Source organism: Mesoplodon densirostris, chromosome 10, assembly GCF_025265405.1.
Source record: "Mesoplodon densirostris isolate mMesDen1 chromosome 10, mMesDen1 primary haplotype, whole genome shotgun sequence".
In the NCBI taxonomy this organism is placed as follows: domain Eukaryota; kingdom Metazoa; phylum Chordata; class Mammalia; order Artiodactyla; family Ziphiidae; genus Mesoplodon; species Mesoplodon densirostris.
This window is the reverse complement of record NC_082670.1, coordinates 82,933,821-82,958,566: the sequence shown is the minus strand read 5'-3', so window position 1 is coordinate 82,958,566 and position 24,746 is coordinate 82,933,821. Positions and strand designations below refer to the sequence as shown.

General features: G+C 44.4%; 1 protein-coding gene across 16 annotated transcripts in view; it reads left to right on the top strand.

The window, feature by feature from the left end:
* CADPS (calcium dependent secretion activator) overlaps nucleotides 1-24,746 on the top strand; it is a 481,350-nt gene that overhangs the window by 262,686 nt on the left and 193,918 nt on the right. For all 16 annotated transcript variants that reach the window (XM_060111563.1, XM_060111565.1, XM_060111566.1 and 13 more), the window contains one exon: nucleotides 22,059-22,170. In XM_060111563.1, coding sequence (XP_059967546.1) covers nucleotides 22,059-22,170 — 112 coding nt within the window. The remainder of the gene's footprint in view (nucleotides 1-22,058; nucleotides 22,171-24,746) is intronic.

The following is a 24,746-nucleotide window of genomic DNA, read 5'->3' as shown; positions in this document are numbered from 1 at the left end:
CCGTTTCCTGATGGTGCCCAGGGATGGAACCTGATTAAATTGATTCCATCAGAGGACATGGAAGGATTACATTTCAGTGTTAATTAAATACTAGGGAGTTATCAGCCACTAATAAAGACTAATCCAGTGGCACTTTCCATTCAAAACTCACCTCCCTGCCCCTCTGTCTCCCTCATCTAAGTGTCAGATTCTCCAAAACATGAGACTAGAATGGCTGTGCTTTGTCCTTGTGTCTTTGTCTGGCACGGTCAGCTCTGGACAAGGGACAGAGCCACATGGCTTAGATGTAACCGCCGGAGCCCCAAGTCCACCCCACATAGAGGACACTCCTCGTAGAGAAGGGAGAAGGAACTCTCGTGAGATACACTTACCTCTTTTATCGCTCTTATGCTTTTGTATAAAGCAGAATCAAGGTCCATTTTTTTGAAAAAAACAACCAAGGTGCATTTTTAAATTACACATGAATGTTAACACTAGTTACAGTTCTTCTTAATTATCAATTAACTCCACTTGTTGAATTAACAAGATAGTTAAGAATTCAAAGGACGTGGTGCGTTGTTGAACATTTCCAAATCGGCTGAAGTATTTCTGCAGCAAGCGGGAATGTGCTTGGGAACACAGGATTGAAAATCCACCGTGGCTGAGTGTTAGCCATGCTCTCCTTGGAAGGCCACTAGCGCCAAAACTGGGGAAGCATTCACAGCCTGGGATTGCCATCTAGTGGCTAAATCCTACTATAACTTCCTTTTTTCCTGGGCTTCAGGAATCCTTAATTTGTATCTTATCCGTGAACAAATGATAAAATAGGCCAGTGTATCCTCGAAGCCCAACTCAGGGATAAACAACAAAGAATTCTGTAATAAGAAGGAACGAGGATCCCTAAAAATACCAGTACACCTAATGCTTGGCCCTTTTCCTTTTATTAAACATTTTTGTACCTCTTCCTTCATCAAGGCTGGCTGGCTACCTTTAAAGTCCTAGCTAAAATAGGAAAGCCTACAATTACCATGTCCTGGAAAGCAAATCAGATGTGTATATGCATCTAGGCCTGATCATTTAGCTTTTGGAAGAAGTTTCATAGCCCAGAAAAAAAAAAACACTTAAATGTCTGGAGCACAAGTAATAGTGCAAGTCTGTCTTGTGCACTGGAATATATCCACAGCACCAAGAACTCACCCAGTCATGTAGTCGAAATGTAATCAATACTTGTTGTTGAGAGTGGCGGGTATGCAGAAGTCGGGTACATTTAACTCCAGCTCAACCCCTTCTACTCTCAGACTCTCTGAGGCGAGGGAGGGCCTATTTAGCCCTGGGCCAGGTTCCCTGAGAATACACACCAGTTCCAAACAGAAACCAACACAAGGGAACTGATTCAAGAAACTGCAGGGTAGGGGTGGCTGCAGAAAGAGGGAGAGATGAGCAAGGGTTGGAATGATCAGGAGAGGTGTGTGGGGCTGAGTGGGATTTGCATCAGAGAGGAATGAGGGGCCTTTACTGGTGGAGAGAGCAGCCTCAGGAAAGGTTTAACTTTATTTTTTATTGAAGTGTAGTTGATTTACAATGTTGTGTTAGTTTCTGCTGTTCAGCAAAGTGACTCAGTTATACATATATACATATATCTATTCTTTTTCATATTCTTTCCCATTATGGCTTATCACAGGATATCGAATATAGTTCCCTGTGCTCTGCAGTAGGACCTTGTTGTGTAGCTATATCATTCTATATATAATAGTTTGCATCTGCTAGTCCCAAACTGCCAGTCCATCCCGCCCCCTCAGGAAAGGTTTAGAAGCGAGGGGGACTAGAGAGCTTGGGGGCAATGAGGTCACCATAAGGAGTGAAAAAAGGAGTTCAGGTCACTGGGATTCTGCCAACCCGGCGAGCATTTCCATTGCAGGCTGCCGTTCTGCCCCGCCTGGGTGGCACCCGCAGCTCTTGACTTCCCGTAAGCCACCCTTTGTACTTAAGGGCAGCCACTTGTTGCACCTCTGCCACCTGCCTTCCATCCTTTCCTCCAAGTGAAGGTCCTCTGGATGCAGGAATGGCCCCAATTAGGTTCTAGAATGTGACATTCAAAGTCCACTTCCCAGAAAACTCTGGGGTCCCCCCATGTCCAGAGATTTGTCTGTACTTTGTATTCATACAGGAGTTGGGAAAATCTCCAACATCTGGGGCAGAGATGAAATAGACAAAAGCAAAGATGCTGGACCCAGGAGCGAGTGTTAAGTTACTCTAACCCAACGCCCTCACTGTGCAGATGGAATGGCTGACCAGAGAGAGAGCCTGGAGCTTGTTCAGAGCTGCACGCTACACGAGCAGGGGCTGGAACCCGGGCCTCCAAGCTCTCCATCCTGTGCTCTTTCTCATTTACCGCCCTGCATCCTGAGAGAGGCACAGGGAGTTGGGATTCCTCTTCCATTCTGGAATTCCTGCTCAGAGTCAGGAAGGCCGGGCCCTCTGCTGGAGGCGCCAGTCCGGAGGCCGCTCTAGCAGGTTATGGGACCGGTACTGCTAGGAGAGAGGGGTGTTGGCTTTAGCGGGCACTGCATTTGTTGGATCTCAAGTTTCACTTCCCAACAGTAGGGCATGTGCTTCTAAAAAGTTGACTCTGAAGTCCAGCTGTCCGGGCTGGAATCTCAGCTTCACTCCTCACTAGTCTGGAGACCTGCAAGTGCTTTCTCTGACATTTTGAGCCCCGGTTCCTTGCTGTGAACACAGCAGTGCTGATGGTACCTGTTCTGTAATGCTGCTGCCATGATGAAACAAGACCCTGGGTTTAAAGTGTTCAGCGCAGTGCCCAGTGCAGTGCCCAGCACAGTGAGTGTTCAGTCAGTGTTAACTTACTATTATTGTTGTTGTTCTTCAGTTGAGTGACCTCGATCCCGTTGCTTAAAGACTGTAAATGTCAATGTCTGTAAAATGGGAGTGAAAGCTCTACCTTACGATGATGGGGCTACCGATTCAGTGAGATCCTGCAGGCAAAGTGCTTAGCACAGACCAAGTACATAGTAGGGCCTCAGTCAGGGGCTTTCATGAGTGAGCCATTCGACGGCCCTAAAAGGTAACCATCCCTCAGCCCTACCTGCCATCCTGCCCTGCCAAGAGGAGGGGGCTGAGTCTGTCTCGAGAAGTGATTCTCTTTTCAATCAGATTAAGCAAAACCTAACAATATAGACATCCCAGTTCCCCACGAGTAAAAAAACAATCGATACACCCAATAAATAATGAAAGCCTTTTTGTACATCAATAAGAGTGCAGTGCTCCAACCACACAGGACAATCTTTCTACCACCAACCATGCCCAACAAATAAAAAGGCAACAAAATAAAAATCCATAATCATAACCTCAAGCCAAGAAGAGGCGTCCTTAAGCAGTCTCTGTCCACAAATAATGTATTGATGGGCTCCGACAGAGCACTTCAAAGAGAGGTCACTTGGGGAAGGGCATAAAACACAGCGTAAGGAATAATCATCTGTATGTCTCCTCTCATTAGGAAGACTGTAATGCTTCAAAAAAAAACTAAAAAAATAGGACACCAAAAAGTTTTTTCGGATCCTTGTAAATTCTCAGTATGCCTAAGAGGTATGAGGGATAGATGCTGGGGCCAGAAGTCACCCGGAAACATTGGCCTTTCTGATTGCTGTCATCTCTTTGATGGGGGCAGAGGGGCTGCGGGAGCTATAGAGAAAGCCTTCCCTCCCCTAAGCCTTGAGTTGAAAAGTCTCACGTTAGAGACATATTATTTTGAATGCAGGCCACACTTTTCCAGTTGGAACATGCATGGAACCCAGAGTCCCAGAGTTCAACAGGGAGCATCTTCCTGTCGTATCGACTTACTGGTAAAATTGGAAACATTTTTATATTGAAACAACAACAACAAAAAAACACTACGTTATGGAATAGAATGTAGGGTTTTAAAAAATGAGTGACTTTGAATAAATGCCTGCGGAGTGGCGTTTCAGACAGGGCCACCAGGCTCCTAAGAGTTCAAGTTTACCCTTTATTCACCTCCACCATTAAAAAGAACTGAAATGAAACACCAGATCTCTTGGGATCCCACTTACGCTGCACACACCTTTGTGGAAATGAAGGGTAGACTACAGGTCAGCAAATGTTTTGGTGAAGGGCCATATAGCAAGTACTTCAGCTTTGCAGACTATGCAGTCTTTACCACAGTGACTCAATTCTGCCATTCTCATGTGAAAGCAGCCACACATAATGTGTAAATGAATGGGCATGGATGTGTCCCAATAAAACTCTATTTACAAAACGAAGCAACAGGCCAGTTTGGCCTATAGGATATAGTTTGGTGACTCCTGGGTTAGACCATTCCTAGTCATTGTTACCTAAGTAGCTTAGATTATTGTACAACTAATCTAGAAGGTGAGCTCCATGAGAGCAGGGACCTCTCCTATCTAATACTCCAAGTATTACAGTGCCTTGGCCTGCTGGGGACCAATAAATGAGTTGAACGAATAGATAAAGGAAATTTTGGGTTTTCGGACTAATCTGTATTCTATTAAGAACCTGAAGGAATAGGGATTTCCCTGTAAAGAATCTGCCTTACAATGTAGGGGACGTGGGTTCGATCCCTGGTTGGGGAACTAAGACCCCACATGCCACGAGGCAACTAAGCCTGAGTGCCACAACTACTGAGCTCACATGCCACAACTACAGAGCTCACACGCTCTGGAGCCCACACACAACAACAAAGAGCCCGTGCACCACAATGAAAGATCCCACATGCCTCAATGAAGATACCATGTGCCACAACTAAGACCAGGGGCAGCCATAAAAGTAAATAAATAAATATTTTTTAAAAAAAAGAACCTGAAGGAATAGAACTCAGGCCAAGTAGGTTTGTTTAGGAAAATTTCTCAGGAAATGTCCAAATAATGGAGTAGTGCCGACCCAGTTCAGAGAGCAAAATGTCAGAATCTGATCATGAGGGAAGAAGCAAATGAAAAAGGAATGGGCAGGTAAAGAACTACAGATAGATGGGACTTTGCTTTACATCTTCTGTTGCAATGAACAGAACTCTGATTCTAACTGGCTTAGACTGAGAAAGGATTTTCTCATTTCATTTAACTGAAGTGTCTAGGGCTGCAGGCATCGCTTGATCCAGATGCTCAAATGATGTCATCAAGTGTTTCTCCTTCCCTCAGCTCTATCCCTCTGGATTGTCTTCATTCTCAGGCTACGTCTTTCCTCGTGGAGGCACATTGGTTGCTGTCAATAGTTCGTGGGTTACAGTTTGTGCATGTAGTAACCCCCAAAGAGAAAGCACCTCCTTCCCTGTGTTTTAGCCAAAGTCTCATGGCTGACTCTTACTCAGCTGAGTCAAAGATCCACCCCTGAACCAGTCATCCTAGTCTAGGAAATGCAGTGTCAAGAATGGCCACCTCTCAATTCAGGAGTGGGGTCAGCTTTACCCAGACTAAATGAGCCAAGGTCAGGGAGAAGTGGTTTCCAAGGAAGAATTAGAATACTGTAACTAGAAGCAGGGGCAAGAGTGTTGAGCAGGAAGAATAACAGATGTCCATGAACTTCACCTCGTTCACTAATTTTCTCTGGGCCAACTCTGCCTGTCCTGTGATAGCTCATTCATCACACCAGACCTACAAATTTCTACCCTTTAATCCAGTAGCCTAAGTCAGCCATCCTCCATAACTGCCATCACGCCTCTGTGACAGTGAAGAACAGATTCCATGTGTGTTAGATTCTATAATAGAGCTACTGAACAGCCTTGTCCTCTGAAGGATTTTTAGTACTTCCCTTCCCCAGTATACGCCCTCTGCCCATCCATATTTTATCCATTCTTAAGACCCATTCTAGTTGCACCTGCCTCCACTGTGATGGACTCGCAAATCGCTGCCACCACATCAGTCTTTCTCTCCTCTGAACCACAGTGTTCAACCATTTATTAGCTGACTGTATTCTGCCTTGGGACATTTCTTGAACTATATTAAACTGTTTAGTTCCTCTGTGCATTCCTTTAATTGTTCAGGTAACTATTGTCCTTCGAATGAATGAGGACAAAAACTGGGAGCCGGACATCTTTGTAGCACTTCAGAACTTAACCTTGTGATGTACAGAGTAGATTACCAATTAGTGTTTTCCAGAGATTGATCATAGGTTTTTTTTCCAGGGTGACAGGGTATCATAATATCCTAAAATTTAAGATGTCATCTTTTTCTGCAAGATTTTTTCCAGGATTAGAACATCTGAATAAAAAAAATTAATTTTAAAAAGTCCCTAAGTTTATTCAAACAACTTTAGTAAAATGGGGACCTAACAATATACAGATAGACCATACATCATGATAAATACATGTGGAATTAGACACTCAAAAACTGCTCTCAGCCTTGGTGAATCCCTAGGACATCTTACCTGTAAAATGGAAGTAGTCATACCTACATCATAGTGTTATTGCAAGGATTCATGCACATGATGTCTATATAGTGCTAAGCATAGCATCTAAGACATAGTACTTAGTAAATGTTGTTGACAGTATACAAAAAAAAGTGAAATTGCAGACAAGATGTGCTGTAACATGATCCATTATTACAGATAGAGCATTGGCTAAATGAAGATCCTTATGATAGTTGGATGAGACTTTGGACTTTTGGGAGAGCTTCTGGAATGGCATGAATGTATTTTGCCTGTGAGGTCTGGAATTTTAGAGGTCCAGGGACATAAGGTCATAGATTGGATGTTTGTGTCGGCCCTCCAAACTCATATGTTGAAGCCCTAATTCCCCATATGACAGTATTTGGAGGTAAGGCCTCTGGGAGTTAATTAGGTCATGAGGGTGTTTCCCTCATAAATGGAATTAGTGTCCTTATAAAAGAGACGCAGGAGAGATGATCTCTCTCTGCCATGTGAGGACATACCAGGAAGAGATCTCTCACCAGACACTGAATCTGCTGGTGCTGGGACTTCCCAGCCTCCAGAACATCCAAACAAAATAAATGTTTGTTGTTTAAGTTACCCAGTCTAGGGTATTTGTTAGAGCAGCCCAAGCTAAGACAGTGACAGTATACAAAAATGTAGAATTATATACAAATATGCTGTAATATGATCCACTGTTAAAGATAAAATATTAGCCAAACTAAGGTCCCTGGATATGACCGTCAAATTGCCATCTAACTCCTCATGGTAAGGTATGAATATGTCAGTCATTTAAACTGTCCTGCAATACCACTGCTGTAGGAAGGGCTAAGTCATGTATCAGTCACTCATTGTGTCACTTAATGATTCTTTGGCATTTTTTCCTCACTCTTCCTCAGAACATAGCTCTGTTTTTGCCACCCTTTATGAAAGGGAAGAGAAAGTTTCAAAGCCCTAAACATCACCAATGTTTGTGCCTGGCATAAGACAGAGGAGAAGAAAAAAGAGTCTGTCTGATCCAGACAGCTCTGTATTTTACCTTAGGCACATGTTGGATTTTAAATGATGCAAATAATTCATAAAATTTTACAAGCAATTATAATGGATAATGAAATTATCATCCCCCGCCCCACTTAAAGTGATGGAATTAATGACCACAGTTCTATAAATTTTCTTGGATGATTGATGGAGGGAATAAACCTGATTTTATCGTGCTTGTAATGAACTGCCAGAGCCTAAGCTGCAGATCAGAGGGAGGGAGTGTTTGCAGGCAGAGGGAAAAGACACGCAGACTTCTGTAGGGGGATGTACACTGGAGCTTAGTTGAAGAGCGCTGCGGTATTGATTCCACTCTCCTCCCTCATGGGCAGGGAGGTGATGCTGTGTGGCAGTGTGCACACAGGAGGTCATGGAGTTGTTTTATTATTTATGTAAATCTGGAAGCTAGGAGGGGAGGGTTTAAAACACTAATGGATACTGGGAATTTTGATTTTCAGCAGACTTATCACAACATTTCACTCAGAGACAAATGTCTTTCCCCCACTCCCTCCTTTCTCCTTCCCCCTCGTCCCGCCCTCCTCCTCTTCTTTCTCCTTGTCCTTGTCCTTTCTTTCTCTATTTCTCTCTCTTTCCCCTCCCCATCACTGGGATTGACCTCATAATCTTTTGGTTGCTTCCTATTTCCCACAATATTATGAGGCCATCCCATTAAGGCAGACCATTCTTGGTCCAACCAGATCCATTCTCCAGGAATCAAGTGTACATTGGGGTCTCTGACATGCTTCATGAATCAAGCCTTCTTGACTTGGGCTGACCTCCTCCGACTCAGACGTGGGATAGTCAACATTCATTCAACTCAGGTTCACATCTCAGTTTAATGAATGAAGTGATTCATGTAAAAGTCCCTGGAACAGTAATTGGCATGTAATCAGCCCTCAGTCAGAACTGTATTATTATCATCACCATTTGCTGGGGAGTGGGAGAGTCACTCATAACTTCCCGCTAAGAGTCACTATTGTGGTAACTCTTACAAAATCGTTGTTCCGAGAACCACCATTCCAGTGTGCCCATTAACAGCTCACAAACTAAAAAAGATAGTTTATGTGGGGTCGGCATCTCAAGGACACTGAGTAATTATTCTTTCCTTCCTTCAGGGGCCACCTAATATTGAGGGGAAATCTGTAGTTGGGAGACCAGGGCCTGTCTGCTTGTTGATCTTTGTGAACCTTAAAGTATTTGCTGTAGTCCTGTTCGCTGTTCATGTAGCACTCAGCTAAAGACTGTAGACTCCACAGTAGTTCACAAACATAGCCAAGCAGCAAAATCACCAAGGAAGATCTTTAAAAATAAACTCTCCTGGACAGACTCCTCTCTATATAAATTTTTGCACAGTTGATACTGGGGCCTAGAAATCTCTATTTTTAGTACCTCACCTATCCTCCCTCCAACTCATGATTCTGAGACCTTTATCTTGTGCCATCTAAACTGTTACACGTTCCTTGGCCTGTTCATCCTCAAATCCATTCTGTACGTTCTTGCCCAATTAGCATCCTAAATTACAAACCAGCCAAGACTTCCTGAGGACTCTCAAAGGTACCTGACACTATGCTGAGCCCTTGACATTCATTGTCTTGTTTAATCCTCTCAGCACCCCAAAGAGGTAGACATTGTTATGGTCCCATTTACAGATGGGAAATTTGAGGCTCAGAGAGGTTAGGAGACTTACCCAAGATCACACAGCTGGTTAGTGGTCTGCCATATCTGTATCTACTTTAATACCTGACAACAGGAAACTGAGGTGTGTCTGATTTCAGAGCTCCAGCTCCTAAGTGCTGCATAATAATGATTACATCATTATGTACACAGTACATTAACACATTATTGACTGGAGGATTTTTGCAGAAACTAGCACCTGTAGCTGTAATACGTCTCCGGTCAAAAATGTGTTAATACCTACACAATAATCATTACATCCTTCCCCTCGAAATGTTTTAACTCTAAATATAATTGCAAAATCAAAAAAAATTTTGAATTACATGTCTCTTAAATTTAACCTATACCCAGTAGTTGATGACAATTCACTTCAACTTTCCTCCAGTTTTTTATACATTTTTTTACAAGATGGTCTGGAGGGGTCCTTTTAGTGTGTTTAATATTATGTGCGTGGGACTCCCAAAGTAAATGTAGCTGGGCCCTGTGGAGGACCCCTGTGGTCAGCCCAAGGAGAGCCAGATTTGACTGGGAACGTAGGTAGTGTTTTCACCCCACTAAGATGGCGTTGGTATACCATGGAGTGGTAGAGTGACGGTGATATTTCTCTAGAACTGAGATTTGTCACTTTTCAAGAACAACTCTCTGGCTCTACATTGGGCCTATGCCATCGCACTTGGTCTAGAGAGCAATTTCCCCGACGCTCTAAGACAACACCTCAGTTCTTACCAAAGGACATTGGGCCAGCTGGCCCATTCACCATTTCCCTTTGAGACTCCTGGCATTCATGACCACTCCCAGCGGTTTCTCACAAATGTGAAACAGAGAGAAAAAAGAACAAATCCACCAGCCAGTCCTTGGGGGAAGAGACAAGCTTACCTCACAACAGGGTCCTCAGGGATCCCTCTCTGTGGGATGGTGGGAACCCAGCCCAGGAAAGCAAAACCAACAACAGCTCCCATAATCCCCTCTATCAAAGGCAACTGGGAGGTCTCACAGTAGGGGGCTGGCTGCTTGGAGGGCAGCCAAAGCTCTGAGTGGCCATCCCTGAACCCCCAAGGGCTGCCTCTGTGTGCCCATCACAGCTTGGGTGCCCAAGCGGACAGAGCCACAAATGTTGAGGGCGCTCAAGTGTTGCCGAGGTTGGCTTAATGCTCATCACCTTCCACGTGGGAGGCTTAATCTGGAACGCCTTTGATGTGGTTAGGGCTCCCCCACCCCGGGAGCACTTGACCACAAGTGGTGTGAGAGACACTGGCTGCCAGCCTTGGCCTTAGAAGGTGTTGACCCTCTTGCTCTTTAGGGGACCTAGACCGTTCCTGTGGCAGCCTTCACCAGCACACTCAGGCCTGAGTCCAGTTCTTACACTGTGGAGAAACTGCCTCATTTGACACTGGCAAACAGGGAGGTTGTTTTATGAGGACATATGAGCTGGGAACTATTTTTTCAAACCAACAAGGTTATTAGGCAGGTGTTTATTGCCTGACTGCAATAGACTTTTTAAAAATATGAAAGGACTATGAGATGGGTCTGAGCTCTCCAGTATGTGCTCTTTTAGCTGAGGGCTCCAGACCAATCTACACCATATGGAGTAGCACCAGGATGATGTGATTAAGCACCAGATAAAGGCACTGTATCAGTTAGTTATTGCTGTGTAACAGACTGTCTCAAAACTCAGTGGCTTAAAACCACAGTCATTTATTTCATTCACCTATCTGCAAATCGGTTGCAGGTTGGCTGGCTCAGGTCAGGCTCGGCTGGGTGGCTGTGCTTCACGTGGTGGGTCTGGTTGGCTTTGGCTCCGCACTCTGGCTTGGGCTCAGGCCTGCTCCATGTAGACCATTGTGGGATCCAGGCTGAAGGACCCACAGCTACCTGGAGGAAGTTCTGCTTATGGTGATGACAGAGGCTCAGGAGAAGAAGCCCGAGCATTCAAGCACATTTCAAGCCTCTGCTTCCATCACATCTGCTAATACCCCATTGACCGAGGAAAGTCACCTGGGTAATTTCAAAGTCAAATTTAGGGATTATATGTGCTCTGCCCAGAAGGAGACCAAAGCAAGTAGTCACATGGACAAGGCTGATACCAGTGGGGCAGGAAGAAAACTTTTCTCCTGGAGAAGGCAGGAGAAGATGAATCTCTTTGAGTAGTACTCTGATATACCTGCCAGGGTCAAGAAAAGGCCAGTGAAGCATGAGAGGCAGGATGGGGGTGAGAGGAAATGTTTCCGGCACTTTGAGAGAAGGAAGTCTTGAGAAGGTGAGAATCAGTTCTCAGCTCTTACCCCTTGCCATAGCTGCCCCCAAAAATCAACCCAAATTCAAGTCCCGATTTTATTTGACCCAGACTGAGAAAACACAAAAGCCACTACTCAGATGGTTTTGAAAACACTTACAAGGTCAGCTCACATCTTGATGTTTTATTCTGGCACTTGGACTAAGTTGTTCTGTATCTCTCAGATGTCCTGAATAGTTACGGAGGGCTTTATTGATGACCAGGCTGGGTGGCATTTTCACACTGAATTCTAACTAGAGGTATGCTAAGAGGGAAGCACTATTAACATCTCATTTTACAGGTAAGAAAATAGAGGCCACAAGACATTCAGTCAGCTGCTTAAAATCACTCCGGTAGACAGTGGCACAGCTGGATGTAGAATCCAGGCTGCTAGACTCCCGAGCCTGCTCCCTTAATCCTGAGCCCCCTGGATAATGCAGGCTGCCCTTTGTTAAGAACTTACATTGTACTCAGTGCTTCTGTCATGTAATTGGGGGACAGGCAGATAGAAAGCCCTATAAGGTAGATACTGTTAGTGTGCCCATTTCATAAACATGAAAACTGAGATCTGAGAGGCTAATAAATTTGTCTGAGAAAATAAAGCTGTGAAATGATAAAAATTAAACACCCTGACTCCAAAATTCATCCCCACTGCACCAGCTTCCTCATTTGTAAATGAGGAGCTTGGCCACAGTGATCTTCAGGGCTCCTGTCAACTCTGAGTCTGTTGCTCTGTGTCCCCCAGTTGTTATTCCTCATTTGGTTCATGCTCTTCGTAGAACTGGCTGGAATACAAAGGGGTTTGCATTGCATTCTGTAATTCCCCTGGCCAGGTTTCCTGACAGCTGTAGCCTCTCCGACTGTATACCATGAGCCTACCATGAGCCTTCTAGAGCCTGTGAGGTGTCCTAAGGCAGATTGAAGTTCTAAAGGCACAATCAACTAGAGCACCTCCTAGTTGTTTATGAAAATCACAGGTTGCAACCCTAATAATGAGGCTCAGGTTACAAGGACAATTATAGGAAAAAGCCCAGTGTGGGAAATTAAACAGGCGTTGGTTGGCTGAGTCACAGAGAGAAGAAAGTGAATGAATGTGTCCCCAGCAACCTCCTGCGAGTGCCTTTTTGATGTCCACCATGCAGTGAACAATTCCTTTTCTCTAACGGTCCTTAGGAACTTGGAATAAACAGATGGTTAGAGGAAGGCAGCTAGGTGATGGAGATGCAGGAGGACCTCAGAATGGGGAGACAGCCATCATTTCCAATGACAAAAACTCACCGCCTTTCATAATGACAGAGGATGTCTTTAGGCCAAGCTACAAACTCCATTCCAGGGAAGGCAACCCTGTCGAGCCACGTGAGGTGCTGTCATCTTCATGATGTACCCCACGACGCCCAACCCCAGGCCCACCCCACCCACTGTACCAGCACCACATCCCACCCCGTGCACCCTAATCCCACACCATTCTGTTACTTAGCTCCAACCTTGGGTTTCCCATTTAGATTTTCTTTTTGACCATCTATATATTTTCTTATGAGTCAACCTCCAATGAAGAATAGAGTCTAAGCTCTCACAGCTGGATAGGATTTTGACAAGTCCAGGCTCCAGTGGATTTCTGGTTTCTGGTCTAGCATGTAAAGAGCTTGGAAGGCGTGGTTTTTGTCCTCACAACAAGAAAAAGGCTGAACAAATGGAAAATCAACAACTCTTCTTAGATCCATCAGAGAATTTTAGGTCACAGGGCAAACCACTGCCCGCAGATTTAGAGAGATAGACAAACAGATACAGAGAATCATAGCCTCCTGGAATAGACGACTGGGAGATGAAATTGCTCCTGGAACCATAAGGGGTTCCATTTGCCCCGTATGTCACTTCCAACAAAAGTGATGAAAAGACAAAAAACACAGTTTGAAGAGACAGGCATGGTAGAGTTGTTGGAATTATCAGACTGGGAATTTAAATCAACTATGATTAATATGTTAAGGTATCTAATGGCAAAAAAAAAAGTAGACAACATATAAGAACAGAAGGGTAATATAAGCTGAGTGATGAAAACTCTTAAGAAGGAATCAAAAGGAAATGCTAGAAATCAAATACCCAGGCTTTTGTCTTTAGGACAGAAAATATCAATATATTTGCCTCCCTACCCCTATTATAGAATAAGTAAATTGAGACCCTACCAGTGGTTTGTCCAAGGTCACATAGCTAATGAGAAAATTAGGATTGATGCACAGATCTCCTATATTTGATCTCCTCTGGCCTTCATTCAACAGGCATTTATTGAGGGCTTCTTCTGCACTAGGCAGAGCTAAACATTGGACTACAACAGTGATGGGCTTGGTCCCTGCCCTTATAAAGTTTATAGTATAGAATTTTCCTGTACTTCCTCTTTAACCATGCCAAAGAATGTAAGTCCAGGAGAAGCCACCATGGTTCAATTTCGCTTTCAACTTGACTCTCATCTCCAGATGTGCATACGTGTGTGGAGAAAATCACAATTCATTGAATTCATTTCTTCAGTAAATGCTTGTTGGACATGTGCCATGTGACAGGCACTGCCCTAGGTGCTGGGGATACAGCCATCCTCAGACATAGCAGGGAAACGGACACAGATCCCTGCCCTTGAGGAGTTTACATTCTAGTAGGAGGAGACAAACAAGAAACCAAATAAAGAAGTACCGGTAATAATTGCTTCTTGGTAAAGTTCTAACTGTCCACGCTATGTAAATATTCCACCCACCCTCTTCCTGGCACTTCTAACCTTTCTTTTCTGGGTGGCTGGCAGTTCCTGTGACTAAGCTGGGAAAACCTTAGAGGAACAGATGTGTGGGGAGAACACTAAAGCTGAGGTCTGAACACATTTGATTTCCGATTCCTGGAAATTGAAGAGCTATTCCAGTGGAAATGTCAGATAGGCAAATTGGAGCCTCCATCCCTCCACCTCCCAGACAACCCAATTTTTACAAAGCAAACGCCTCATTTATGTAGATAAGAGGTAGTTTAGCTTTTCTAGTACATTAAAGGGCCTGAATCACATCCTATCCATGAGTTTGCATGAAACACACTGCGATGGTACAGTTGATTCGCTTGATGTAGAATATCATGCTGTCTGCCTGAAAGGCAGGCCAAAAGATTTTAATGCAGTTGTCTCCAGGCAATTATTAACTTTCCCTCTTAGCAACGGGACCAAGGGACTTTCATTCCCCGAAATGACACTTCTCCCTTGTTAAAGCTGGCGGTTAGTTTTATGAACCACACCAATCTAACACCCAGCTCGCATGAGCCATATACCTTGAATAAATGCAAATCCAGTCTCCGTGGCCTGAATGATGACCTTATGCTGAGCATCGCCATGGCAACTAATGACATCATCCCCCAACACCAAACTGCACAAAATCCAGTTCTCCAAGGGTCCTTATTTGCCTAAAGTGGATGTGTTCTTGGCTTAGTCACATATGCATTCGTAAATATCACTCTGTTGTCAAAGAGGTTTGCAGTGGCTGTTTACTGTCATTTTGGGAGGTATATTCCCTTTGTGGCAAATGTTTGTTTTTTGTTCATGGTGGGGGTGGGGGAAATTCTGATGAAAATTACTGTGTGTATTTGATTAGCAACATTTGTTGATAACATATGGTCTGAGGAGGCTTCCGCAAATAAGAGGCTTTAAATAGTAAACAGAGATGTGACTGAGATGGAGCAGATGCTCGCCAAACACACAGTAGAAGGTTGCTTTGCCCGTAGATTTCTCCCTGCCTCCACCCAAGCACATCCCTCTCCCTTATTTTCTCCCCCAGATCACAGTATTCACTTTCAAAGCAGTGGCCCTATGGAACAGGTTCGGAGAAATAATGTGCTGTGACTCTAAAAATCATCTACAGCCTCCCCCAAATATGAATTGTCTGTTACTCTTGTTTATTATTTGATATTAATAATGATGTAGTGTGACTGAACGAGTCAGCCAGCTCAAGTGGATCTGGAAGCAGCATTTGGGCACCACGTGTCTGAAATGCTGTGATCCACAATCCCCAGTTTTCCAGTACACCGAGTGCTAGCAAGAGCTCCAGGAAGAATTTGGAGCAGCACATTGAATCGCCATGGAGTGAGCTCTCCTTGTAAGTGCATGTTTACAGTTTATCTTTGTGGCTGCGCTCTGGTGAGCATACATACTTCTCATCTGCTAATGAAAATAAAAGTACTCCCATGAGCCGGTGATTTAACTGTGTATATAGCAGGGGTCAGCAGACATTTTCAGTAAAGGACCACAAAGTAAATAATGGAGGCTTGTTGGCCATAAGGTCTCTGTTGTAACTACTCACCTCTGCTTTTGAAGTGCAAAAGGTGATTTGTATCAATAAATAGATGGGCGTAGCTGTGTCCTAATAAAACTTTATTGATGGGCATTAAAATTTGAATTTAATGTAATTTTCATGTGTCCCAAAATATTACTCTTCTTTTAATTATTTTCAGCCACTTAAAAATGTAAAAACCGCTCTTAGTTCATCAGCCATACATAAGCAAGTAGTCAGCCACCCTCGACTCATAGACCTTAGTTTACCAACCCCTGGTTTGTAATCCTAAAATGAAAGACTTACTTTCTTTGGTGCTTTCCACGTGCTGGGTATTGTGTTGAACACTGTATATGCAATAGTTTATCTCCTACTTATCCTTCCATCGACTCTCTGGGGTCAGTACTATTCTTGTCCCCAGTTACAGATGTGAAAGCCAAGGCTTCAGCTCACACCTAACAACTGTTATCATTTCTGGACGTGACATCACCCTAAGTAGAATATCACATCCATAAGGGCAGCGCTGATATCTCATGCATCTTTGGGTCCACAGCAGCACCTAACACAGTGATTTGCACATCGTAGACATTCAGGAAGTGTTTTCTAAATGCAGGGCATAGTACAGGTCTGAGCCCTCAGCAGTGGAAGTCAGAGCTTCATCCAACACCATGTGCACATGTAGGTTCGTCAGCTGGACTGTTCTTCTCTTTGTTCTCCAGCCTCTTGCAAAAGGTATTTGATTTGGAATGAGCACACATATGTCAATACATGTTCCTTCATTTTTGGAGGTGCCACTGTGGGTGACTGCATTTCCATAGTCTGTGCTTGTGTTGCTTCTGGTTGAAAAGACCAAAAATAATAACAGTAGTTCATTTTGTAACTTAGTGGTGCTTTCCTACATTATACTGTTGGCATCCACGTTTCTTCCAGCTCTTGGCCTCATGAGCTATCCACTCCTTGACCTTCAGAGACCTACGCCCTGCTCCTCAGAATGCTGTCCTTGCTGCTATGTTGTCTGGGTCCCCTCTTCATGCTGCCAGCCACTCTGTACACTTCAGAGAGTTGGTGTGCTCTGACAAAACATCTGATCCTCAAGGAGATAAACCCTCACTTTGGCTTAAAGGGGGCAGTCACACTCTTGGATATTTCCTGTGTGGCATCTCTCCACAATCCCCTGAATCTGGCGACATGAGTATTTTGAATTTGTCACATCTTCCTAGTCATTAAACAAGTATTTATTGTGTGCTGCCCTGTGCTTGGTACAGTAGATTTCACACACACACACACACACACACACACACACACACACACACACACACACACACACACACACACACACACACCAACCAACCACGCTATGCTCCTTGCCCCAAGGTATTAACCATCTAGAGAGAGAGCCAGATACACACACAGATAATTGTCACACTACACTCTAATACTGTGTTATGCATTATGGAGAAGCAGTAAAGCTCTATGGTTTAATGCATGGGCTTTCAGGTCAGAAACTCTGAGTTTGAAGCCCAGCTCTGTGATAGTTTGAAACACTGGCCCAGTTACTTAACCTCTCCAAGTCCTAGTTTCTCCATTGATAAAGTGGGGATAATCAGGATATATCTTGCAGAACTGTCAGAAGGATTAAATGAGATAACCCATGAAAAGCCCTCAGCCCAGGGCCGGGCAAACCATAAGCACTCGATAATTGGTGACTATTTTTAGTGCTTTTGTGAGCTAGCTGTGCAGTGTGAGAGTAGTAGCAGATACGATAAGATCAGGGAAGTGAGACACCTCACCCACTTGACTTCATATACTTTATGTTCAGAGAGAAGTTAGTTAACCTTCCCAACTGCTCCTTGCCATAAATACTATCAGCCTCTGGTCTTTTCCAATCAAAGCAGAATTTTATTTCCGTCCTGGGAAACTTTTAAAAGAGATACTCATTTAAATAGCCACAGTCAGTGTCCAGCAAAGGAAAAGAAATGAGCAGAGAAGAAGGCAACAATGAGAAATAGATTCATTTATCATTACGTGGCTCCACCAAAAGGCCAAGGTTCCACCACAGACTGATTTGTCTGCGGGTTACGTAGCACTCTGTGAAGTATATTGAGTGTGTGAAATAAATCTAGAGCAGCCCAGAGTCCCATCCGTTTTGAAACAGAACTTTCCAGTTGAGTTACAGAGGTAATTGATTTTAACTGGATCCAGACACAGAGGAGCAAGTTGGGGCATTTGGGAGCGAGGCAACATGGCGGCATGGCTAAGAGTTTGGGTTGTGGAGTCAGATTGCCCTTTGCTCCCTGTGACCTTGGACACATGACTAACCTGCTCTCTGAGCCTCAGTTTCCTCACCTGTAACTCTGAGGGTGATAGTTATAAGCATTTCACAGGATGGCCAAGAAGGCTTAAAAAGACAAAATACATGTATGACCATCTAACATTTTGGAGATAGGAATGTGTGACTAGCACATAGGAAGCTCTGAAGAAATATCAGCTGTTTTTTTGTTATAGTCAGGTCTTTCCATGGCTGGAAAAAGACAAAAAGTGGACATTTTCATGGTTTTTTTCCCAAAGGGGACAGGGGCAGAGAAAGTGCTGATAACTAAATCTCCTTGGGGCCCCTATGAATAGGAAGCATTGACCAAAAGAAAGCAGGAGTGGTATTCACAGAGTCCTGTGACTGTAGTGGCCTCCCCTGCATGGCCCATCCTCTGGCCATGCTAAACAGACCGGGTGGCCTTGGGCTCAGAGCCCAGTTCACGAGCTTGTGACCGCTGGGGCTGCACAGGTCCCACACTCAGACCATCTGGTTTCATGCTCCGCATTGCCGTCTTGACATTCTTAATTATTTGACCTTTGAGCTCGAGTCAGTTAAGTGGGGTCTGATGAAAGAATGAGCATGTGTTTGAGCAGAGGAAATCCTCAGAGAAAGGAAAACACTGTATTTTAGTATCTTTAATGGCGCTTTTTCCTGCTTTTTGAACAAGGAGCCCACATTTTCATTTTGCACTGGGCCCTGAGAATGACATAGCTGGTCCTGATTAGACTTTCTTTTTTGGTCTGCTCCACTGGGCCAGGTAGCCATTTTGAAATCTGGTGGATAAATTGGGATTCAGTAGCGACCTAGCAACTTGAGGTGAGCCAAGGGTCATGGTAGGAAGCCAAGAGCACAGCTGCAGGCCTGGTGGAAAGGAAAAGCAACTCACTGTCCAAATGCACGGGGGTTGTCAGGGCAGCCTCCAGTGGCTTCAACTCCATCCAGCTGATGGGGTCTCAGAGACCTCGCCCTGCCCCACGGTCTGAGTCATGCTGAACGCATTATGAGCTGAGCATCCTTGGGTAGCAGCAGGGGTTCAAGCAGACTGGGTTCGTGCCCACTGAACAGGCCAGAAAATCCCTATAAACCCGTTTCAAGGACAGTGTCACAGGGATCCAGTGTGGGGAATTCCCAGGGACCTGCGATTAAGGCCTCTTTATGGCTTAGTGTTAGAGCATCTCATTCCAGAACTCTCTTTGTTTCCGGCAGGAATCTTCCTTATCTCCATGAGCAAGCATGATAAATGCCCAAAGAGATTCATAGCACAATTAACCATAAACAGTACAGTAATTATCATGCTTTTTGCCAAAATTGTTAATCATTGGTCATGCGTGTTATTGATAATCATGACAGTAATAGCAGCAAGAGCTATAAACTGGGAATTAAGAGATTTGTGTTCCAGCCCAGCTTGATCACAGTTTACTGGAATAAAATGGACAAGGTCTTGAGGTTCTTTTCTCAGTTTTCTCATCTGTGAAATGGGTACGATATGAACTGTTTTACCTCTTACCCTGTGTAATAGGAAGGGTAATGTCCATCTTGCTTGCCCAGTGAAGGGTCAGGTACTTAGTAGGTGCTTAATAAATATGTGTTGAATGGATAACACAAAATATAAGTGATTCTCACTGTTACTAGAATACATCTTGTGTATCCTTATTTGGGGAAGGGAAGGTAGCCAAAATCTGGGGGACTCTTATGCTGTTCCAAGCCTGCTGCTATTTACTCTTTATAACTATTCTGTGAAATGATATTATTTTATAGCTCAGGAAACTGAGGTTCAGGGCTGTTAATTAACTTGCCCCAAGTCCTGCAGTTTGTAAGTCACTCATCAGGATTTGAACTAAGAATGCTGGGTTCAAAACCTTGTGCCTTGTCACGTTGCCTTTGCTAGGACAAAGGTTCCCCTGTCTTAGGAGCTTGCTGCTGTGGCTGCTGTCCAAAATTAGGAGCTTCCATCTGTACATCTCACCTTTTGCTGTTGTGTTTGAAACCTGTTGCTTCTCGCCCCGTCTCCTGTCCTCTTCGTGTCCTCTCCCTTTCTCTCTTGCGACTGTTGTGCTTTCTCAATGGTTCTTGCACACTTGGATCCCCATGGAGCTGGGCACCCCCTTATCTCCTTCTGGTGCTCTCTTACCAACAGTCTAGAGTCCTCAGGTCTCTGAGTTTAGTTAATGGGATTTATTCGATTGAGTGCAACCTTGACACTAGAAGTCAGGGTTCCATCACTCACAAAAGAGGAAATACAAACAGCCAGTGAACACAGAGTAAAATAGTCAAGCCTGCTATTAATCAAGGAAAGGCCCATGAGAACGGCAGTGATTAAATTGGCCAGAAAAAAAAGTGAATAGGGACACCCAGAGTGGGCAAGAAGCCATGTGATTTGCCCTCTTTTTCCCAGATGGTAGGAGGATAGTCACCAACTGTGTGGAAAGCATTTTGGGAATAGGTGTCCCAAGCCTTGAAAGTTTTCACTGATGAGCACAGTTCCTGCAGCACTGTAGGAGCGCCATCATGTTTGTTGATAAATGAACGAAGAAACGATCTCCCATCTAACTCTCCACTTCCCAGGGAAATAAACAGAGATGAAATTAAAAAGTAATGTCCAGCCCAATCTCAATAATAGAACAATGGTTAAATAAATTATGATGCATCCATCAGGTGTAACATTATAGTCATTAAAAATAATATCAAATGAGTAACTTAAAATACGGAAATTGGCCATTACGTAGGCAAAATGAAAAAAAAACATTTCTATACAAAATTGTATCTATTCCTGTTTCCTAGTTCTGTAAAAGAATATATGTTTGCACACTTTATTTATTCAACAAATATTTATTAAGTGTCTTCTGTGTGCTAAGTACTGTGGTAATGCAATATAAACAAAACACACACTCCATGCCCTTATGGAGCTTACAGAATATTAGAGAATTTAGCTGTTAAACAATCACGTAAGTAAATCAATCATTACAAATCCAGTGATTGCTAGGACAGAAAATTAAACAGTATGTTCAAGAGAGTTTAACACTGGAACAAAATTGAGACTGGGAGATCAAGGGACATGTTCTCAGCTCTGGCTGAGCCCCAGAGAGGTAGCAGGTGAAGAGAAGGGTGGGGAGAAGCATTGCCAACAGAAGGAACCGTGCATGCAACAACCCTGAGGTAACACAGTCAGGAGGCCCATGACACTCGAGTGGATGGGTGGGAGACCATAGCGAGGGGTCTGGATTGTGCCCAGTGCAATGGAGCAGGTGCCGTGGAAGGGTTTAGGACAGGGGCTCAATGCAATCCAGTTGATACTTCCTGAAGATCATGCTGATTTCAGGTACAGAGTGGATAGAGATGGCTCTGTAAGAATCATGATGAAAAGATCACATCTGAGGGGCCCATCAGGGGCTCATGTCAGCTCAGACTGGCACTCTACCCAGATGCTAGGTAAGCCAGGCTCTCCTCTTGGGAGATCTACTGTGATTCCCGGAGACCAGTGAGTGGGGAAGGGCGTTTCCCACATCACGTCCTTCGACCTTCGTTCCTCTTTAGCAGGGCTAAACTAAGCTTCATCCATTGCTCTATTCAACAGAACTTTGAATGCCAGTGGAGATGGGGCTCCCTCCCTTCCCCCTACCATTGAGGTCTCATTGTAAAGTCAGTTGTTAGCTCCTGCTGAATGAAGCTCCCTCTCAAAATCTAGAACAGCGGTTTCCAAGCACTAGGGATTCTTGGAAAGGCTACAAGGAAATATTAGTGGTTACCCCGGAATAGTTTGTAGGGATAGCAAATGCATGGGGCAAATTCCTCCCCAACTCGATTTCATGCTAATTCCAAGTGATTCCTTCTAGTGCTCTGTGAAGACCCCTGGCAACTTTCTGAGCATCTGTCTTGCATTTGCCTAACAAGATAATTAACACTTTTTGTCATTCTGGCAGCTTGGGAGGGGAGGGGGATGTGACAGCCAGCGATGCCTTGATGCCTCAATGCCTCGACGCCTCGGGTTAACCGTGCGTTCACCGGACCCAGGAAGAAGGCGTGGCTAAGTTTAGCGTTGTCAAGGCGGAGGTCTCGGCACTGACCTCTCTGATTCTGTCTGCAGCTGGGGCACCCAGGGTGACTTCTCGACGACCCACGCACTGCCCGCTGTGAAGGTGAAGCTGTTCACAGAAAGCACAGGAGTCCTGGCCTTGGAGGACAAGGAACTGGGACGGGTAAGTGCTCCCCATCACAAGGATTCTCCATCCCAAGAAGCTGTGGAGGGCCGGAGTCCCTGGGTCCCGAGAGGCAGTATTGCCAATTTCTGATAAGCCCAGCTTCGAGGTTTGACTCCCTGACTCTACTCTTCATTGACTGTGTGACCTTGGGCAAGACCCCCAACCTCGCCAAGCCTCCGTTTCCCCTATTGAAAACTGTGTGCATTGCAGAAGATAGGTCAGGAGTTCTCAACACCGTGAGCCCCAGACACCCTTGAGAGCAAGGACGTGCAATACCCTTTCTGTCGTGAAGCAGAAGTATTAGATAATTTAACAAACCGACACTCTAACAGTTTTTAAATCAGCACAGTGACATAATATAAAAGAGACATAAAAGGGAAATTATAATAATTTCAAAATGTAAAGATTCAACCACAACTGTACTGAAGACCCAAGGAAGGAGTCTTTACTTTTCCCGTATGGAGAATCACTGTGCAGGTGACAAAGTCCCCTGCAGAGGACGGGGGCTCAAAAACCCAAGTATCAGTAATTTACTGAAACAGTAAACCAATCTTGGTAACAAAGTTTCCTTGATTTCCCTGGGAAAGTGCCAAACGTGCTTATAATGTATCCGTAAAAAAAGATTTAGGAGCTAGACTCAGTTAATCACCAGCAGTTTTTTCTACCTCCGTTCATATCTTGTGGGAATATTCAAAAATCAGGTGGGTTGTATGATTCCTCATCATTGAGGAGTAGCTCGCTCACTGCAGGATGATTAGTATCCCTGGGCCCCGCCCATTCAATACCAGCAGAGCCCAGCACCAATTATTTTGTCAACCAAAAATGTTTCCCAAATTTCTGAAACATCTCAAGGGGTGGTACCAATCCCTTTGAGTACCACTGACATAATCATTCTTTTTTTTTTAAATTAATTTATTTATTTGGCTGTGCCGGGTCTTAGTTGCAGCACACGGGCTCTTTTAGTTGCAGCATGCAGACTCTTAGTCATGGCATGCATGCAGGATCTAGTTCCCCGGCCAGGGATTGAACCCAGGCCCCCTGTGTTGGGAGGGCAGAGTCTTAACCACTGGATCATGAGGGAAGTCCCCAAATTTTCTAGTAGTCTGTTTTTTGGGGGGGCCACACTGTGCGGCCTATGGGATCTTAGATCTTAGTTCCCCGACCGGGGTTTGAACCCGCGCCCCTTGCATTGAAAGCACGGAGTCTTAACCACTGGACCGCCAGGGAAGTCCCCAATAATTCTTATCTGAATAATTTCCTTTATAATATCTTCTTACATCTCAGCTCTTGACTCTGTACCAAACAGATTTTCAGAACACAAGTTGGATTTGTTCCTTGCTAGCTTAAAATGCTTCTGTGACTCCATACCGCTTATAGTAAAACCTGAACTCTGTAGCACAGCCCACAGACTCTCGGGTGATCTGGCTCCTGCCCACCTCGCCAGCCTCATTTGCTGTCGCCTTTCCCCTCATCCAGTATGCACCAGCATCGCTGGCCAAATTTTAGTCCCTCAAATAAACCGAATTCTTTCTCATCTCAGTAGTTGTGGCTTCGTCTCTGCCTGGAGCACTCTCCCCACTGCCCAGCTCTTCCAAAGGCTACTTGCTTCTCTCTATAAATGCCACCTCCTCCTCAGAGAGCCCTTTGCTGACTACCCATCCGCCTTCATTTACTACTTCAACCCCTCCCCATATTCACATCCTCCACCGAACCTATCACCAATGAGACAGAGAGAATTTACAGAAATTGTGGCGTCTGTCTCCCCCACTGGACCGGAAAACTCCATGGGGAGAGAAACCTATTTTTTTCCTTTTTTAAAATTAAAGTGTAGTCAATTTACAATATGTTATTGGTTTCAGGTATGCAATGTCGTGATTCAATATTTTTATAGGTTATACTCTATTTACAGTTACTATAAAATATTGGCTGTATTCCTTGTGTTACACAATATATCCTTATATCTTATTTTATACATAGTGGTTTGTACCTCTTAATGCCCTACCCACTTTTTGCCCCTGCCACCATCCCTCTTCCCATTGCAAGGGAGATACCATGACCGTGAAACTTAAAATTATTTTGTTCACCACCCTATTCCTGTACCCAGAGCCCAGCACATAGACTTAATAGATTTCATTTCTACTGGTTGAATGCATAATCCCTTCTGAAAGCTGAGTGACATTAGCCAATACATTTAACCTCTCTGAGCCTCTGATACAGCATCTGTAGAAAAATGACATAATATCCCGAAGCAAGCACACAGGTACACACACCTAAGAACACCAGCAAGAACACATTAACCATGCTTTCTTTTGTTTTTAATTAATTTATTTATTTTTGGCTGCGTTGGGTCTTCATTGCTGCGCACAGGCTTTCTCTACTTGTGGCGAGCGGGGACTACTCTTCGTTGTGGTGTGCGGGCTTCTCATTGCGGTGGCTTCTCTTGTTGTGGAGCACGGGCTCTAGACGCGCAGCCTTCAGTAGTTGTGGCTCGCGGGCTCCAGAGCACAGACTCAGTAGTTGTGGTGCACAGGTTTCGTTGCTCCGCGGCATGTGGAGTCTTCCCAGACCAGGGC